The 19,640-nt window shown below is 41.2% G+C and overlaps 1 protein-coding gene across 2 annotated transcripts in view; it reads right to left on the bottom strand.

The window, feature by feature from the left end:
* Positions 1-19,640, bottom strand: part of ITGA8 (integrin subunit alpha 8) — a 521,482-nt gene that overhangs the window by 14,141 nt on the left and 487,701 nt on the right. Inside the window, exons 29-30 of one of the 2 annotated variants that reach the window (XR_003941853.1) lie at positions 10,394-10,516; positions 1,122-3,224 (exon numbers count right to left, since the gene is read on the bottom strand). Coding sequence is in view for 1 of the 2 variants with exons in the window: in XM_030199982.1 (XP_030055842.1) it covers positions 3,138-3,224; positions 10,394-10,516 (210 nt within the window). In the remaining variant the exon portion in view is untranslated. Of the gene's footprint in view, positions 1-466; positions 3,225-10,393; positions 10,517-19,640 lie in introns of those variants that run through there. The other variant, XM_030199982.1, reaches the window with a different exon arrangement.

Below are 19,640 nucleotides of genomic sequence, written 5' to 3' on the forward strand. Positions count from 1 at the left end.
GCTTTTGAATAAGATCTATAGAGAGGCAAATAATACTAAAAAAAAAACCAAACTAAAAATCTCTCTCAAACCCTTATTTGAAAACAAATGCATATACAGTACAGTGTATACCTGATGAAAAATCAAGGAAAGGAAGCATGGTGAGACCTACTCACCAACATTTATTCATTTGAATGTAAAGTGCTGCATATATTTAACTGTGCAACACAACTTCGGAGAGTTTACTGTGAAATAAACATAGGAAGATGAATAGGCAGCTATGCCAAGAAAAGGTAGGTACGTGTTAATTAAGAGATAGAAATTCAGCTTAGGCTCCTGGTGTTCAACTTCAGTGCTCTAAGCAGTAGGTTACATTAGGATTCTGGTTTACATTCTGAAATATGCTAAAAGTCTAAGGAACCTGTTTACTAAGGTGTGCTAGCATTTTTAGCGTGCACTAAATGCTAGAGACACCCATATATTCCTATGGGTTTCTCTAGCATTTAGCGCATGCTAAAAACACTAGCACACCTATAACATGGCTTAGTAAGCAGGGCCCTAAAAATAGTCCTTAAAATATACCTACCTATACTTTATCAAACACTGAAGATTTTAAACAATAATTCATTGTAAATCATGATGCCTTCCTTTTCTATACTGGCATAATACTGTCTTGCTAATTAAAATGCCCTTTTACAACACTGTGGTAGAGCTACCACAGTGTTGGTGTGTGCCAATCCAGCACTACTGCCAGCCCATGGCAGGAGCTGGTGGTAGGGCCGCCCCCGCCGCACACCATTTCTGACACAAATCGGAAATATTTTTTATTTTAACTGACGGGTTCATGCAGGAGCCCTTACCAACACCACTGCAGGGCTCCTTTTACTGCAGCTTGGTAAAAGGGCCCCTAAGAGGGAATTGAGAAGCAGGGCATGCTATATTTGTATCACCTCTGTAATGATTGTACCATTTTAGAACTTTCAATTGTCTCTGTGCCTTGAGGGAAAGAGGTTTCCTGCACAATGCTGTACCAAAGCTGTCAAGAATCAGTGGGACCAAATGATTACCCTTTCCCTGCTCCTTTATCATGGGGAAGCTGACAACAAAAAAGTAGAAATAATAAATATTAAGCAGGCAAAAACCGATTGCTATTGCATTAATTTGTTTTCTAAATTATGATTTATATATTGGATTGAGCACTTTTCCCCAAACGTTACAATATGATTGTCTCAAAGTTTTATGTTTGCTCATTAGTTCATAAAGCTTACATTTTCCTATTTTTAACTGTACTCATTCTAACCTGTATATGCTATGTAATAAAAAGAATTTCAGTGTAAACATGCCTCAGATGTTCAGATGCATAACATATTGCATGACAAAACTTCATATACTCTGCTTTCCCTAAAAGTGATGCCTGGTTTTGATGTGAAAAGAGACATCTCTTTAGATAATGTGATGAAACGCTGTAATGAAATGTTTTGCAAACTGTTATCTGCAACCATTTACAGAAATGGTGAAACAATCCTTTTTTTGCTTTCAACCGTAAATAATGTAAAATTATGTGATCTCAAATGTATTTGTGAAACCAGTTCAAATAAGGGGTGTATATGTTTTTAGCATGATATAAATAATAAGTGGTAAGCTAAGAATGTTATTGTTTAATTTATTCAATATATGAAAACTATAATGAATGTCTGCTGCATTTACTAGAAGAAAAAGCTTTCTGTTTTTATTTCAAGTTTGGATGCTTTATCTCCTCCTTTCATAGTGCAGAATTTGAGTAGCCATATTGGTCCTGGAGGAAAACTGAATCTATATTGGACCAATAAAAAAGAACTTTCAAGAGCATTTGGGTCCTTTTTTTCAAATATGACTCCATGACAGAAAGAAGCATTTCCAAGCAGGAGAAAGAATAGAATAGAATAGAAATTCCTGCCTCCCAAAAGGTTTCTACTAATACAACTCTCAAGCTTCTCAAGCACACTTCTTTCCTCCCTGCAGTCACAACTGAAGAAGGAACCTAAATTGAAGTACAACCACATCTTTTCATTGGTCCACTAAGTTATCACAACTTATATAGATTACAGTTTACTTATGTCTGCAAATACACTGTAGAGTACCTTCCCAGTTCCATGTAATATAATTAACCCAACATGGATACTATATTTAAAAGAGCAACTATGCATTAATATTTAGATTTCATTCTCTATGCTTAAGGTGGCATGTGTGATTGTTTTTGTGCTTAAAATACACAAGAATAAACTCTCCAGGTCACTGTAGTGCTGTAAACTAAAGTATGTCAGTGTAAAAAACTATAGCTTGCCACAAGTTGAGCACCATAGTGAAGACTGTTCTACTGCAGTGCCTACAGGTAGAAGGCAGTGCCGGATGAAATCATCTCCCTATTGCTGTACAGTTGCTTGCTCCATGAAAAACTCTGCAGTGACAATGAACACAGTGTAACGGATTACATAGCATACTACAGATCTTTTTCTTACAGGTAGGATAAAAAACAATTATTTCTACTGTGTACAAGAAACATAATCCAGAATTCCAGATCAGTATCTTGTTCAAAACCCACCTTGAAGCCGTGGGAAAATAAATACATGTGAATTTGTTTTAAAAACAGCATGCTGAAGCCTATCTTATTTTTGCTCAAGTGTACTTTCACAGTACCAGCAGTATATTGCTCGTCTCCCTGAGCCTTGACTCTGCTCACGCTCTCTTTCCTTAGGGAGGCGCTAACATTATTTTGCATTGTACAACAGTACTGAAGGCTTGTTCTGTTCCATCTTCTTCATAATTTTAGCAGAATGGGCACTTCATTTTGGCAAAGCTGGGATTTATTCTGATCACATCTGAAGGCACAGACCGTGTATGCTCTGATGTGTTGTATTAAAGCTGGAAGGACTCAAGTAAAATTCCCTTCTGAATTACCTGAGGCAGGTATTTTAAGGCTGCAATAAAATTGCTTCCTGCCAATAAATCAACATTGTCCAGCAAATCTTTGGAATGTTCTCGAGTTCAGATCATAGAATTGTGGCACTTGAAAAAGTCTAAAGAAGACTGTTTGCAGAAGAAATCCTTCATTTCATTTCTTTCTTTTTTTTTTCTTGCCACTGGCTAGGACTGTATTGGGGCTTTTCCGGTATCTTCCTTCAAGCTTCTGCAGCTTTATCATTTGTCAGATGTTCCTTGTCTGCCATATCATCCTGGGGAGGCCTAGCTCGATCAAAGAATCCACACTAAAAACAATATATACATATATTAAATTACAGGCCCATGATTTATGTAATGTAATTCTATGAATATAGCAACCATTCCTTAAATACTATCAAGTGTAAAAAGATCTTAAGTACATGGAAATATATTGTTATATGACATCCCCTTTAGTCGATCAACCTTTTAAAAGGACCATAGCAATGCTCAGTGACATGTCCTAAACCACATCAGTTTATTTGTCAGTTAAAAAGATAAGAACATAAGGGGCCTTTTTACTAAAGTGTATTAAGCACTTACCCCCAGATTCTATACAGTGGTGGAAATAAGTATTTGATCCCTTGCTGATTTTGTAAGTTTGCCCACTGACAAAGACATGAGCAGCCCATAATTGAAGGGTAGGTTATTGGTAACAGTGAGAGATAGCACATCACAAATTAAATCCGGAAAATCACATTGTGGAAAGTATATGAATTTATTTGCATTCTGCAGAGGGAAATAAGTATTTGATCCCCCACCAACCAGTAAGAGATCTGGCCCCTACAGACCAGGTAGATGCTCCAAATCAACTCGTTACCTGCATGACAGACAGCTGTCGGCAATGGTCACCTCTATGAAAGACACCTGTCCACAGACTCAGTGAATCAGTCAGACTCTAACCTCTACAAAATGGCCAAGAGCAAGGAGCTGTCTAAGGATGTCAGGGACAAGATCATACACCTGCACAAGGCTGGAATGGGCTACAAAACCATCAGTAAGACGCTGGGCGAGAAGGAGACAACTGTTGGTGCCATAGTAAGAAAATGGAAGAAGTACAAAATGACTGTCAATCGACAAAGATCTGGGGCTCCACGCAAAATCTCACCTCGTGGGGTATCCTTGATCATGAGGAAGGTTAGAAATCAGCCTACAACTACAAGGGGGGAACTTGTCAATGATCTCAAGGCAGCTGGGACCACTGTCACCACGAAAACCATTGGTAACACATTACAACATAACGGATTGCAATCCTGCAGTGCCCGCAAGGTCCCCCTGCTCCGGAAGGCACATGTGACGGCCCGTCTGAAGTTTGCCAGTGAACACCTGGATGATGCCGAGAGTGATTGGGAGAAGGTGCTGTGGTCAGATGAGACAAAAATTGAGCTCTTTGGCATGAACTCAACTCGCCGTGTTTGGAGGAAGAGAAATGCTGCCTATGACCCAAAGAACACCGTCCCCACTGTCAAGCATGGAGGTGGAAATGTTATGTTTTGGGGGTGTTTCTCTGCTAAGGGCACAGGACTACTTCACCGCATCAATGGGAGAATGGATGGGGCCATGTACCGTACAATTCTGAGTGACAACCTCCTTCCCTCCGCCAGGGCCTTAAAAATGGGTCGTGGCTGGGTCTTCCAGCACGACAATGACCCAAAACATACAGCCAAGGCAACAAAGGAGTGGCTCAGGAAGAAGCACATTAGGGTCATGGAGTGGCCTAGCCAGTCACCAGACCTTAATCCCATTGAAAACTTATGGAGGGAGCTGAAGCTGCGAGTTGCCAAGCGACAGCCCAGAACTCTTAATGATTTAGAGATGATCTGCAAAGAGGAGTGGACCAAAATTCCTCCTGACATGTGTGCAAACCTCATCATCAACTACAGAAGACGTCTGACCGCTGTGCTTGCCAACAAGGGTTTTGCCACCAAGTATTAGGTCTTGTTTGCCAGAGGGATTAAATACTTATTTCCCTCTGCAGAATGCAAATAAATTCATATACTTTCCACAATGTGATTTTCCGGATTTAATTTGTGATGTGCTATCTCTCACTGTTACCAATAACCTACCCTTCAATTATGGGCTGCTCATGTCTTTGTCAGTGGGCAAACTTACAAAATCAGCAAGGGATCAAATACTTATTTCCACCACTGTATGTGGTAACTAAATTTGCATGCGTAAATCAGCAAGCATTGACAATTTGTGTGTGCAAATTAATTGATTAATGGGCCAATCGGTGCCAATAATTGGCTAACAACCAATTATTGGTGTTAATTGGTCTTAATTGTGATTTATGCATGCACTGTATTTTATAATAATGCATGTGGAAATCCTATAGTGTGTAAATTCAAGTGAGTGGGGGACATTGTTACAGAATAGACCCAATCAGCACCTAACTTAGACACCGCTTTTTAAGCAGGCGTAATTGCTGGTGCCGTTTATGTGCTTAGCCGCTATTCTATAAAGGGCATGGATCCTTTATAGAATAGCACTCAGTGCTTAAATTCTTAGGTGACAATTTCTCAGTGCCATTTATAGAATCTAGTCCATAATGTGCAGGTTGCAACATGGTAACTGCTAGCGCCAACCATGTTATGGGTTTTTTAGTAGTTTGGTAGGTACCACATGTGACATGTGCATTAATGGGCAATGCTGTAAGCTGGTGCCTAGAGGTAGGTGCCACTTATGTGCATCAAAGGTGTCATTAATTAACAGGTGCCTATGTGCATAGGTTCTGTTCTATAAGGGGGATACATACGGGTGCAACATGGGCAGGCCATGGGGCACATCTCCCAGTTACAGGCAGAGTTTATAGAATACTATAAATTATAGGCACACTAACTTACTCCTGCCATTGACAAAGCATATGATGGCATGCCTAAATGTGGGTGCACCAACGCCAACTTAAGCAACTGTTCTATACATAGAAATCTTGGTGCCAAGATGCTGTTATGGAATTGGTGCTAAGCGCATGACACTGGGGCACCAAGACTGAAGTGCCAATTTACAGACTTTTCATGTTAGGGGGCATAGCATGGGCAGAGAATGGGCATGGAAGTGTTAGCCAAGTAGGGCACTGCACTTACCATGCACTAACTGGCTAACGTACAATTAACATGGGACCACTTACCACTTCCTAAATAAGGGGTGTCAACTGCATCCAGGTACCATGTGCTACTTGGTACTTTAATGCAAGACCTGCTGGTTCTGCTGGTTCTGCTCCCACTGGTTGCTGCGTAAAATCTGCAGCTATTATGTGGTTATGTCCCGTGTTAAGCTATGATAACTGCAACTTTTACTGAACTTTAGTAAAAGATCCAGCAAGATGTGCTATGCTGGTTCAGACCAAAGGTCCATTGAGCCCACATCTAGTGGCCAATCTGAATCTCAAGGAAGTACATGGCAAGATCCCAAAGAGCAGATCTGTTCTGGTTGCTGGTTCTCAGGGACAAACAGTGGCTTTCCCCAATTCTTGTGTATAAAACAAGTGGCTAATAATACAACTATAACTGCCAAATATGCAATGGAAGTGTTAGCATGATTCGTTAAAATTTCAAAATCTTTCACTTTAAACAGCAAATTCATTGAATTTTTGTTAAACACAAAAGTAAACAATGCACTCATTCATGTGATATATATATACACATCATACTGCCAACTCTTTTCTAAAATACAGTAACTTTCAATAGTGTTTTTTAAAAACTAAATAATAGAATTTTTTTTTATCCTGGGGAAAACAGAAGAGAGATAAATGGTAAATGCAGTAACAGGCAGCACAAGCGTTAATATGATAGTGAATAAGATCTCCCAAAAACATTCCCATTCTGTTTCTACGGAAAAAAGATGAATCACACAGAAATGTAAAGTAAGAAAAGCACTCCCAAACTTACTCACAGAGGGATCAGTTTTCAAAGTGATTTAACTGGGCACGAAAGACTCTTGCCCAATTCAATCCTCAGTGAGTGACTATCTGCTGATATTCAGTGACACTTAGCTGAAGCATCACAAGTTGGCTCACTTATGATATGCAATAATGAGAGAACAGCTAAGATCACTTAATACTATAACAAAAACTGTTGTCTAGCAATCTAGCATCATACTATATTATTTTTATTTTTAAGAATGAATCTTCAGAGGTGAACTTCCACTTAAGCCTTCGGCTTTGAACATATGGAAGTAGGTATTCCACCTTATGTCATCCATCCGTGTCAATTTTCTGTTTTTTTATATATAAACTTTAAATGTATAAATTCTGAAATACTTGTAATCACTCATATGTCATGCTTTTCATTTCTTTAAGAAACAGTACTTATCTCAAATATCTTCCATGATTATCATAAAGGTATATATGTATGTATGTATGTATGCACATACCTGTATAAATGCCAGCATTCTCTTAATCGCTATTTAGCAAATATGTGCATATCTTACATAGCAATCCACGAGTAGAGGTGAACCAAAATGACACTTCCAGCCAAACGAATAATATGTGGATCTTTATTGTGCACCACTCATTCATGAGACCTGACATGGGGCCGTGTTTTGACGAGAAACACCCATCTGCCTCAGAGGTTGCTCACTCAAGGAGGATATCTTATATAAGTTGGTGCAACATCAACTCCATAGAACACTGGACTGTTCAACTCTGCAGTGTGCAGCAAAGATGCTGTCAGAACCACCAAATAGTGATTAGGAGAATGTTGGCATTTACAGATATGTGCACACATACGTCTTTGCTACACACTGCAAAGTTTAACAGTCCAGTTTTAAACCAACTTATATGTATGCTGTATGTACATATGGCAAGGGGAGTGCAGTCTGGGTGTGTTTTGGCCAGGACTATGGAGGGGCCAAAAGATGGATGTCCAACTCCAATTGCAGAAGGGGAAGGGACATCCGTGTTCAAAAAGAGGAACATCTATATTTTGACCTGGTACTTGGCCCATCCATGTTACAGAAAGGTACTCTGAGCAGTTCTCCACTGAATGAAGTGAGGAAAGTCACAGTAGGTATTTTCCCAACCCTGGAGAGCTCGCAATTTAAAAAAAAGAAACAACAACAAACAAACTGCTGCAAGACTTGAACCAGCAACCTGATGTTCTCTACCCTAGTTCTCCACAAGCTTCTCTAACCATTAGGATACTCTCTCATATAATTAGCTATCTGGCCATTTTATAATATAGACATTCCTCTGCTGCTACACAGACATCAATGACCCTTGTTTTACCGTGTTCACAATTTACATATTTCAGTTTGCAAAATGGATGTTCATGCTAGATGTAGCCAGCACTTGGACATTCATTTCTCATGTATTTTAGGACAGGCTGTATGTCAGCAGATCCTGCTCTAAAATGCATAAGAAATCGACATCTATATCTGATGTAGAGACTTGGACGTCCATATTATGAGTTTGACATCCAGTCTAAGATGCCCTTCTATGTCTAGGTGGGCTACACAGCTAGCTGGAATAACTTGAAATGTCTTACTTAGGGGGGAAATTATCAATGTGGGCTTCCTGTTAAGATGTGTTATTTTAGTGTTAATCCCAGTTATTAGTAACTAGCAGTTAAGCCCGTTAAAACGGACAAGTTTTTTGTTGTTCTAAATTTAATAATTCTCACCTCCATCCATCCATATCCAGCAACCCGCCTGTGTCCCCTGCCCTCCCCTCCATCGATCCATGTCCAGCAACCCTGCAGTTTCCCTTGCCCTCTCCCCATGTCCAGCAGCCCTCCTCTCTCCCCTGGCCTCCCCCCCCTGTCCACCAACCCTCCTCTCTCCCCTGCCCTCCCCCATATCCAGCAAACCTCCTCTCCCCTGCCCTTCCCCCATGTTCAGCAACCCTCCTCTCTCCCCTGCCCTCCCCCTATGTCCAGCAACCCTCCTCTTTCCCTTGGCCTCCCCCCGTCCACTAACCCTGTCTCCCCTGCCCTCCCCCATGTCCAGCAACCGTCCTCTCTCCCCTGCCCTCCCCCCATGTCCAGCAACCCTCCTCTTTCCCTTAGCTTCCCCCCATCCACCAACCCTGCTCTCTCCCCTGCCCTCCCCCCATGTCCAGCAACCCTGCTCTCTCCCCTGCCCTCCCCCCATGTTCAGCAGCCCTCCTCTCTCCCCTGGCCTCCCCCCCTGTCCACCAACCCTCCTCTCTCCCCTGCCCTCCCCCCATATCCAGCAAACCTCCTCTCCCCTGCCCTCCCCCCATGTTCAGCAACCCTCCTCTCTCCCCTGCCCTCCCCCTATGTCCAGCGACCCTCCTCTCCCCCTTGCCCTCCCCCCATGTCCAGCAACCCTCCTCTTTCCCTTGGCCTCCCCCCGTCCACTAACCCTGTCTCCCCTGCCCTCCCCCATGTCCAGCAACCGTCCTCTCTCCCCTGCACTCCCCCCATATTCAGCAACCCTCCTCTTTCCCTTAGCTTCCCCCCATCCACCAACCCTGCTCTCTCCCCTGCCCTCCTCCCATCCACCAACCCTGCTCTCTCCCCTGCCCTCCCCCCATGTCCAGCTACCCTCCTTGCTGCTGCTCCCTCACCCCTCCGTGCCGGGCCCCCTGCACTGACATGACAGCACCTCTCACCACCGTGTGAAAGCGCTGCAGACAGCAGAAGATCGACTTTCTGCTGCCTGCAGCGCTTTCATACGGAGGTGAGAGGCCCTGTCATGTCAGTGCAGGGAGCCCGGCATGGAGGGGGTGGGAGCAGCGGTGGCAACGTCGGGGAGGGGGGTGGAGGTTGGTGCTTCGGCGATCTCGGCGACCGCCATTAAGTTCGGTCTGTTCTGTACTCTCTGCCCCTCATCCCGCCTCTTGATCTCGGCGACCTCTATTACGTTTGGCCTGTTCTGTACTCTCCGCCCCTCGCCCCACCTCTGACTCCTCCTCCTTTCTGGTTCTGGAGCTGGTGGAGGCGGGGCTTGGACTTTTCCTCTCTCAACGTTCGGGCTCTACTGCGTATTTGCGGGTGAGTCGGTCACTTGTCATTTATATAGTTAGACTAGATCTCATTGCAATAAAATGGGACCTGTGCTAGAACAGCACAAGTTAGTGGAAAAATAACACATCTTAACAATAGTCCACACTGATAACTATATCCATTTGATGTTCAAAGTTTAACATGGATATTCAGTTGCACTCAACGTGTACACAATTTAATATGTCTAGATGTACTACATGACTGAATATTGACCTCCCAAAGTTGAGGATCACAGCTCCTTGAAATCTGGGCCAAGCCTCATGATCATTTCTAATATGTTATTAAAACTAGAAATAAACAGGATAAATTACTGTTAAAATATTGTTATTTCTTCTCAAAATTGGGAAGCAAAATAATAGTCTTAACATGGTTTCTTTCCTTATTTTTTGGAAAAGCTTGCCTGTGCCTGTGTGTGGCTCTTATCACATCAAGAGAGGCAAAGAAGCAAAAAGTGAAATAAAACAAAAACATACCTTCCACATTGCTAATGTTAAAATAGCCAGAACTAACAGTCCAAGGAGTATAGCCAGTATAATGACCCATAAAGGAATGGCAAATGACATATTTGGAGTAGCCCAAATAACTGATGTTCTAATCTGCAGGGGGAAAAAACAGAAATAAAACACATAAGAAAGCAAGTATAACCATTGGAAGCCTGAAATCAAAACATTTTGGTATGTGAGGAAGATGACTTCAGCTTTTTCTGTGATGCTAAACTTGAGACAAAATACTAAAGCCCTACGTCCTGGATTGTGGCATCCTCCAAAATACTGCAAAGTTTATTACTTTGAGGTCCTTTTACTAAAGTGCACTAATGGATTTAGAACACGCTAAATCCGTTAGCGCACCTTAGTAAAAGCCCCCCTTAGTATCCATTCAATATGATATTCTAAAATATGATGACTGTCTGGTCCCATATGCTCCTGATAGGTCTCCTGCTGAACCAGTTTTCTCCACTGCAATCCCTTTGAGGAAACGAGATGCATTTAGGCATAGGAACCATAGCTAATACACCATAGTGAAACTGAGTATGTGTTTAGTGGGGGAGGGGATCGGCAGCTTCCCTACATAAAATGTAATATTTTGGACTGCCACAGAACAAAGGTTCTCAGCACAGGTTGCATACAGGTCTGGTTTTAAGGCTATCTACAATGCATATTGTTAAAGTAGTTCAAGAACAAGGTTAATTTGCATACATTTGGTTACCATAAAAACTATACCAGTTTTTTTTTCTGTTGGTATTTTTTTTTAGAGCCTTTCCCACAGAAGATTTGTTTTCCATAATTAAATCACTATGGGACTTTTTACTAAAGCTTTGTGTGTACTAATAAACATTATCATGAGTTAAGTGCCATGTGACCCATAGGTATAAAATAGGATGCACAGCATGTAATATGCAATAATGTCCGTTACCACATATTAGCAAAAGGGTCCCTTTGTTCTCTGCGGTATATCACAACCTACAGCCCAAAAAGAAGCAAATGATCTTCAAAATCTGGTACATAGATTTAATACAGAGTATTTTCCAAGTTTATTTATCATTTGCTATACTACTCACTGGGTGCGTTCTGAGTGGTATATAATCTCTATATTATCTAATAACGATTAATATAAAAGGAAAAAGAAGCAGTACATATGGCCTTCATAAAAGGCATACTAGCTTTCTCTTACAGTGGTCCCATCACATTGCCACAAAATAGATTTCTTGTTTTATGAAGATAAATTGCATTTATTTATTTAAAGGGATTTATGAACTGCCTTTAAGAAGAGATTCATAGAAGGTGATGTACAGCAGGTATAGTTTAATATAAAACTTACAGTTTTGTTCACAGCATAACAATAGTCAAATGACCAAACATAAATATAATAAATGAAGTAAACTTGAAAACAGCAAATTGAAACCTAATAACAAGACTAATATGAAATAGGATCAGAAATATATACATTTAACAGCACTGCAGAGCAATCATATAACAGAAATATGATAAATGTCAGTACAATACAAACAGTACCATAATACACAGCATGGAAGAACCAGGGGCATAGCCAGACAGCCAATTTTGGGTGGGCCTGAGCCCCAAATCGATGGGCACAGATTTCAGCCCCCCACTCTGCTCTCCGCATTCTGCCTCTCCCCCTACCCTCAAATACAAAATATTAAATACCTGAGCTGGTGGGGATTCCCAAACTGCACCAGATGAAGATTTCCTCCTCCTCGGGCAGTCAGGTAGCACACGCCCAATCAACACTACTGCCGGGGTAGCATGTGCACCCACTGATAATTTTGATTATGGCGTGCGCTGAATCCCACGGTAGAAAATAATTTTCTATCGCAGGGGGCATTCCCAGTAGTAACTGGCAGCATGCCCACTTTGGCACATGCTGCATGGTTACCATGTGGGTAGTGACTGAACCCTTACCACAAGTCAATGGGTGGCAGTAAGGACTCCCATAAATAGGTGTGTGCTGGTTATAATATTAGCGCAGGTCCATTTCCAAGCCCAATATAAATCGCTTTTTTTCCCAGCCACGGTAAAAAATGGCCCAGCATGCGCATAAACAACTTACTGATTATATAAACAAATTCACAATATTACATGAATCACAATCAGGATTTCGCCCTCTCCATAGCACTGAAACAGTACTAATTACCCTCCTAGCCAAATTCAAGCAGGAAATAGCAACAGGCAAAGCATACTTCTCCTCCAATTCGACATGTCCAGTGCGTTCGCCATGGTAAACCATAAAATACTAGATTACTTCGGGATTGGCGGACACATACTTAGTTGGATCAAGGTTTCCTAACCACTAGAATATATCAAGTGAAATCAAGCTCAAACATATCACCACCGTGGAAAGCAGAATGCGGGGTACCTCAAGGATCACCACTATCACTGATCCTTTTCAACCTAATGATGACCTCACTAGCCAAATCCTTATCCAACCAAGGCCTTAACCGTTTCATCTATGCAGACGATGTCACAATATACATTCCTTAAAAACGTGATCTGACAGAAATCACCAACGAAATCAAGCTCAGCTTGAATATCATGGACTCATGGGCAAACGCATTTCAACTAAAACTCAACACAGAAAAAACACTGTCTCATCCTCTCATCCCAATACAATACGAACAAACCCACACACATAAATACCCCAGATTATACCCTCCCCATCTCAGACAGCCTGAAAATTCTTGGTGTTACAATCGACCGTAACCCCACACTAGAGAACCAAGTGAAATCTACAACAAAGAAAATGTCCCACTCAATGTGGAAACTCAAACGTGTGAAACCATTTTTCCCGAGGGAAACATTTTGCAACTTGATACAATCAATGGTACTAAGCCATGTAGACTACTGCAACAGAATTTATGCGGGATGCAAAGAACAAATTATAAAGAAACTTCAAACCACTCAAAACACGGCAGCTAGGCTTATATTTGGAAAAACGCGATTCAAAAGCGCCAAACCCCTCCGAGAAAAACTGCACTGGCTCCCAATCAAAGAACGTATTGCTTTCAAAATCTGCACCCTGGTTCATAAAATTATCTACGGCGAATCCTCGGGATACATGACAGACCTCATAGACCTACCAACCAGAAACACAACAGGATCAACACGAACATACCTAAATCTCCACTACCCAAGCTGCAAAGGACTCAAATACAAATCAACTTATGCATCCAGCTTTTCCTACATAAGCACACAACTATGGAACGCATGACCAAAAGCCGTGAAAACAACTTATGATCACCTAAACTTCCGGAAATCATTAAAAACTAACCTGTTCAAAAAGGCATACCCTACCGACCCAACTTAAATGCCTGTACCCTGCAACACAACGAAACCAAAGCTCATAATGGACATATAATAACTCTTCCTCTCTACGATTCCCTAATGTGTCTGTACACATGAACCTTATTCTACCACAACATTACTGTATTTGTTCATACCGGAATTGGTGAACACCTTTACGGTACTATGTAAGCCACATTGAGCCTGCAAATAGGTAGGAAAATGTGGGATACAAATGTAACAAATAAACAAATAAATAAAATAAAATAAATAAATAAATAAATAAATAAATAAATAAATAAATAAATAAGTAAATAAAAGATGCGCCTATACTACCACAGGCCACTTTTTACTACAGCTTTGTAAAAGGGTCCCTTAGTGATTTTTTGTTGTTGTTTTGTTTTTACATTTTCTTGTAACAATGGACAATGGAACCAATAAACTTTATTTGACAGGACATCTACTAGTGAATTACAAAGTCTACATTTGCCTTTTCAATACAGTAGCAGATTTACATTTTAGGTTACGCAACTATTTACTTCCTGTGTAGCTGAGCTTTTTCTGTAAAAATATGATGAAATATGCAAAATAACTTCTATTTTACAGTTTAGTGTTCAATAAATGTACAGTCGATATTTTTGTGCCTTTTGTAGCAATACCCAGAATAGCAAGAAAATGCTTTCCTGGCTGTCCTGCTATAATTAACATGGCCATTAGGATTTGTATATATTACATAATTATTCTGTAAACCTATCAGAAAGAGATTATATGACTGCTTAGAATAAAAATAATAAATCGTGTTAATACCATTTGAAAAAATGATAATATAAATATATGTATGTATACGTATATATGTAATGTTAATCCCTATGTGTTTCAGCAGTCATGTTTTACAGCCAGCTTTATAGTCTTTACTTGTCAGAATAACTTTTCTAGCCACAGTGGAAGGGAAGGAAACTACTTTAATTCACATTGATCTCAAATATGTATGAGCCATATATCAGGATGTATATATTTCCTTCAATAGATGAACTGGATAAGTTATATATTCAGATTTAGATGTTGGCATACTAAGCTTCACACATTAAAAAAGCAAAAAAAAATTCAGGAAACACCCAAAAAATGCTGGAAATCTTTCATGATTTAATGGATTTATTTAACCGTTTCTAAAAACGTTTTGGCAAAAATAGCCATGTTTGCAATAAACTTTTGTGCATAAGCGGAGGTGCACAAAAGTTTATATAAATCAAGAAATTGTGAACCACCGTGATGCAAAATCATGCAAACCAGTTCATTATTGTCAAAAGTTATGATACTAGAGCATTCGAAAAAGGTTCTGCGGACTTATTTTTACACAGCTCTAACCTCTACATTGGAGGGAGATAGACAAAAGGGGCCCAATAAAAGAACCTCCTAACCCTCAAACTGAGGCTGTAAGTGTAAATACCTTAGGCCCCCTTACCCGCTGAGAATGTGTAAAGTTCCTGGCCATGGCAATGCATTAAACATTTGATGCACAATCTTGTTAAAGATTCAAATGACCTGAGCTTATTTAAATCAATAGCATAATTTCATCCAAAATAGCTGCTAACCTGAATTTTTTTTTAATGAATTAGTACATAGCCTCTTAGGAAGGCACAACAGTGTCTTACAGGTTCTAGTACTCTTTTGATGGTACCTGAATACCAGATACATATTGAATCCTGCTCAGGTACAGTAAATATTCCCCTCTCCCCAGAGGGCTTATCACTGAGGCAGGACCACCAAGAGGGTGGGGCAAGATTCCCTGGCCCGGCCTCCAAGGGGGGCTCGGCACCAGAAGGTTCTGCTCCATTGATCGGGAGCTGGGCGATCACGTTAACTCAATAACCGGGTCTCAGAACACAGAAAAGCAGGAGACTGACAGACCGAGGGAGGAGCAGTTGCAGGAAGAAGTGGGGTGGGGAGCGGCGGCAGCCTGAGTGTGTGTGGGGGGGGGGGGGGGGGGGGGGGAAGTTGGTGTGCGGCGGTGGTGGCTCTGCCCCAGGTCCGGCTCTAACTAAGGTAGTGGAGGGTGGAAGTGAGTTGCATAAGGTCACAAGGAGGTCAGTGTGACTAAACCCTTATTTTCTTGGTTGTCAGATTGCTGCCCTAACCACTTTGCTATATGCTGAGCCTTTTATAAAATGTTGATCTGCTTTCCAGTGAACTGATTAAGGTGGTTTTTTTTTGGCACTCAGCCTACTTGTATATAATTATTCTGTAAATTTCATTCTTTTTAAAATTTCATTTTAATCATCTGCGGTTACCAAACTTTTGCAGAAAGAGGCCAATAAAGAAAAAAAATCATAGTAAAAAAAATTTTCACAGTGAAAATAAGCAATATTACCATGTTAATAGACAAAATTAAGGGGAGTATAGCAACATTTCCTTTTGAAATGATCATAATATGGCATGCCAGATGTACATGAAATTTCTTTCTTTTTAACAAAAAACATCTTGTTCTTAATTTTGGGACAGCATTTTTGCTTCAAGCTACTTTCTAACCTTCCGTCACCTCCCTATTGTGACCTCAGTATTTTGTTTCTAAGGGAACACCATGCATATTCTTCTAAGGTCATGAGTGCCACTCCATGAATCATCTGGCAGAAGTTGAAGGGAAAAAAGATTAATATTCTTTCTTTACAAACGAAAATCTTTTTCTTATCTGCAGGGCTTGTTTCCTAGTGGACCAAGACACAGAAGTAAATGTAACAGCACGTCATTATTGTAATGAGACAAGAGTGGTTTAATATAGTTTAAATAGCAAAACAGGTACTATGAAACATTTGAAGCCCCAGTGGAAATGTAAGCAGCCACAGCTGGGTTTGTCTGGCAGGATGTAATACAGTAATAACTAGGATAACTGAGGAAAACACAGGCATTTACATATCCAGGTCTGTCTGGCAACCACACAGGAGGCATAGTAGGCTGGATGTTCAGACAAGAGTCGCAGTAGTATTAGTAGCTATTTAGAATAGATTATTACAAAGCCTTACACTTGGGGATGGAAAGGTGCTGAATGTGTACTAATGCAGTATGCTCATCTGACAGAATAGTAGAGTACCACCAAAGAAAATAACAACTTTTCTCAATGAAGAGAGATATCTTAAAAGTGGTCAGGAGATCCAGCTAGGATATATTCTTATAAGTGTCAGCAATAATAACTGGGGTCGAAAGGAGCAGAACAGACATCAAGAGAGTACAAAAAATGTATTCAGCACAGGAGATCTTACGCAGTAAAGAGTCCAACGTGGACCACATTTTGCCTAGGTAAAGGGCAATGTCAGGGCAACTGTTGATACACTAATATTAAGTCATAAATTACAAACACATAAAAATACATCTTAAGTAAAACTAGTCCAAATAAGGTATTTCATAAAATGCATATAAAAGATACATACTCAAAGGAGACCAAACTAAGCACATAAAAATCTCTGAAGCATTTACGTTAGCTAAAATAAAATATATAAACAAATATTGAATCAGTATAACCAATAAACATAATGAATAGAGCAACTTAACAAGCACATACAAAATTGTCTTAAAAGCTAAGAGATAGCAACTCACCCAGCAGTATTTGAAAATCGCATATAGATGGCAGCATCCACTTAGAATAAGTAGAATCTGACAAGTTTGCTCAGTCATTATTTTATGCATGTGGTGCGCCATTTTCAATATGATGTTCAAATGGCAAAATAATCATTTATTGGAAATTGTCTAAATGTGCAAGTCCATAATGGAAGAAAGAACTCCTTTTATCACATGGCAATAAAAGGGGCTCTGTAGTGATGTCAGTGCGCAGGTTTGCCACACGCTGAGGCCACCTTTATTGTCAGGAAGGAAATGGCCATGTGGTAAGTTAAACACTTGCTACGCAGCAATTTCCTGGGGGGACCCTTACTGCCTTCTAACATGAGAACCACCAATTTAGGAGGTAGTATGGGTTCTGGCAGTAACCGGGCAGCATGTGGCACTACCTGAATACCACCGGGCACGCCCGTGGCGATAGAAAATGAAAAAATATTTTCTAGTGCTGGAATTGGCACGCAGTGGAAGTCGGAATTACTGCTGGACGCCCCAGGGAGCCCAGCAGTAGGCTGAGTCACTGCATGCCACGCCAGTGCTACCCCTACTGCCCTTTTGTAAAAGGGCCCTCAGTGTTTTCCAATATTCATAAATACTGATATAAGACATTAGAAAGAGAATGCACTGCAAATGTCATAGACATTCGGAGATAAACATTTTCACCAATCAAAAATACACTATGCAAAACGTGCGACTGCAGAACTGGTCCCCGTTTTGAGAAAATGTCCTCAGCAATGGCAGGATGTTCACTCCATGTGCAAAACGTGCATATACCCACCTCTGCATGTGGAGGAATGTTCCTCAGTGTGTACAGGTATGCCACTGTGCAGGGAGCCCAATTTCTCCATGCAGGATCTCCATGCCCCCACACAACTCGATCAGGGCATGGAGATCCATAAGGAGCAGCTTGGAAAGGTGAGTGCAAAACACTGCCCCTCGGGATCACATCACCACTAATGTGCAAGCACCTTGCGTAGGCAGGGCCACATACAGTGAGGTCCCTTTGTTGTTATAATACATGGTGTTGATTTTTTTATAAGAAAGAATAACAAAACATTGCAGAAATCAGAATGTACAGAATATCCAATGACAAGTACTTTGGGACCCCCCTCCACTAATCATGAAATGCTAAAAGGAGGGTGTGCACATATCTGGACTCCCCCCCCCCCCCCCCGTATCCGGCCCCATGCGCTGGGCAGGGCATGGCACCAACATTTTGCAGGCGACACTGGAAGGAGGAGAGAGTGCTACTCCCTCCTCCATCTTCAAGGTATACGGTGTTTCAGGGGTGCTAGACCACCAGGAGGGGGGCTGGGGGGGCCTGTGTCTGGGGTGGGATGGGGGCCTGCAAGCATGCAGAAGCATGCTGGACAGAGAACCCCATTCCTCCCCAATGCTCTGGAAACCCTAACACCAGCTCTGAGCTGGCATAGGGTTATCTGTGGCAGCAGCACCGTTTTTTGGCGAACTGAGCATTGGGAAGGAATAGTTAATGAACTGTTTAGCATGCATGTGCATGCTACTTGCGGTTAGAGCTGGTGAGCTCGTTTCATGCGCTTGCTGCCTCTGATCATGGGGTGGGAGCAAATGTGGATTGAAGTATGGCACTAATAGCCTCTAGCCCTTGCATTTGTTTTTGATCATCGGGGCCAGAGGTAGAAAGACAAGAAATGTAAGGTCAAAATGTTCAGACTGGGGCAAGCACAGAAATGTAACAAAGCACTCAGCAACTTTCCACTAATCTCACAAATGACCACTTCCACCTCTCCACTCCCCAACTCAGGAAAATCACAAATGAATCTAAAGACAGGTTTAGCCTTACCCTAAATGCCTTTAAAGCAGGTTAATTCCAGGCATTTTTCTTTGTACCCCTAGGAAGTCATTTCGATATAAATTATTGGCAATAAATATTCATCACGTAACACCGCCCACATCATGTCCATGAAACGCCCCCCTCTGGGAACATCTCATTTTGACAGCTAGCAGACTTGTGTGGTTTTTTAACTTTTGGTTTGATTATTTATTTATTTATTACATTTGTACCCCACGCTTTCCTGCTTATCGCAGGCTCAATGCGGCTTACATAGTAACAAGAGAATACAATCTGTAGTATCAGAATCAACAAAGGAGGTATGTGATAGGACAAATGAACAAGGAGTAAATGGAATAGAAGAGATGTGACAGAAAGGATAGGGATACGTAAGGAGGTGGGGCAATAAAGGAGAAGTTGGGAAGAGCATGAAGGGTAAGAAGGTTGGTAGGAGATGTTTTCTGAGTCATTGTTGTTAATAATTAGTTGAACCGGTAAATAGATGGA

The sequence above is a fragment of the Microcaecilia unicolor genome, chromosome 1, assembly GCF_901765095.1.
Source record: "Microcaecilia unicolor chromosome 1, aMicUni1.1, whole genome shotgun sequence".
NCBI classification, from domain to species: Eukaryota; Metazoa; Chordata; class Amphibia; order Gymnophiona; family Siphonopidae; genus Microcaecilia; species Microcaecilia unicolor.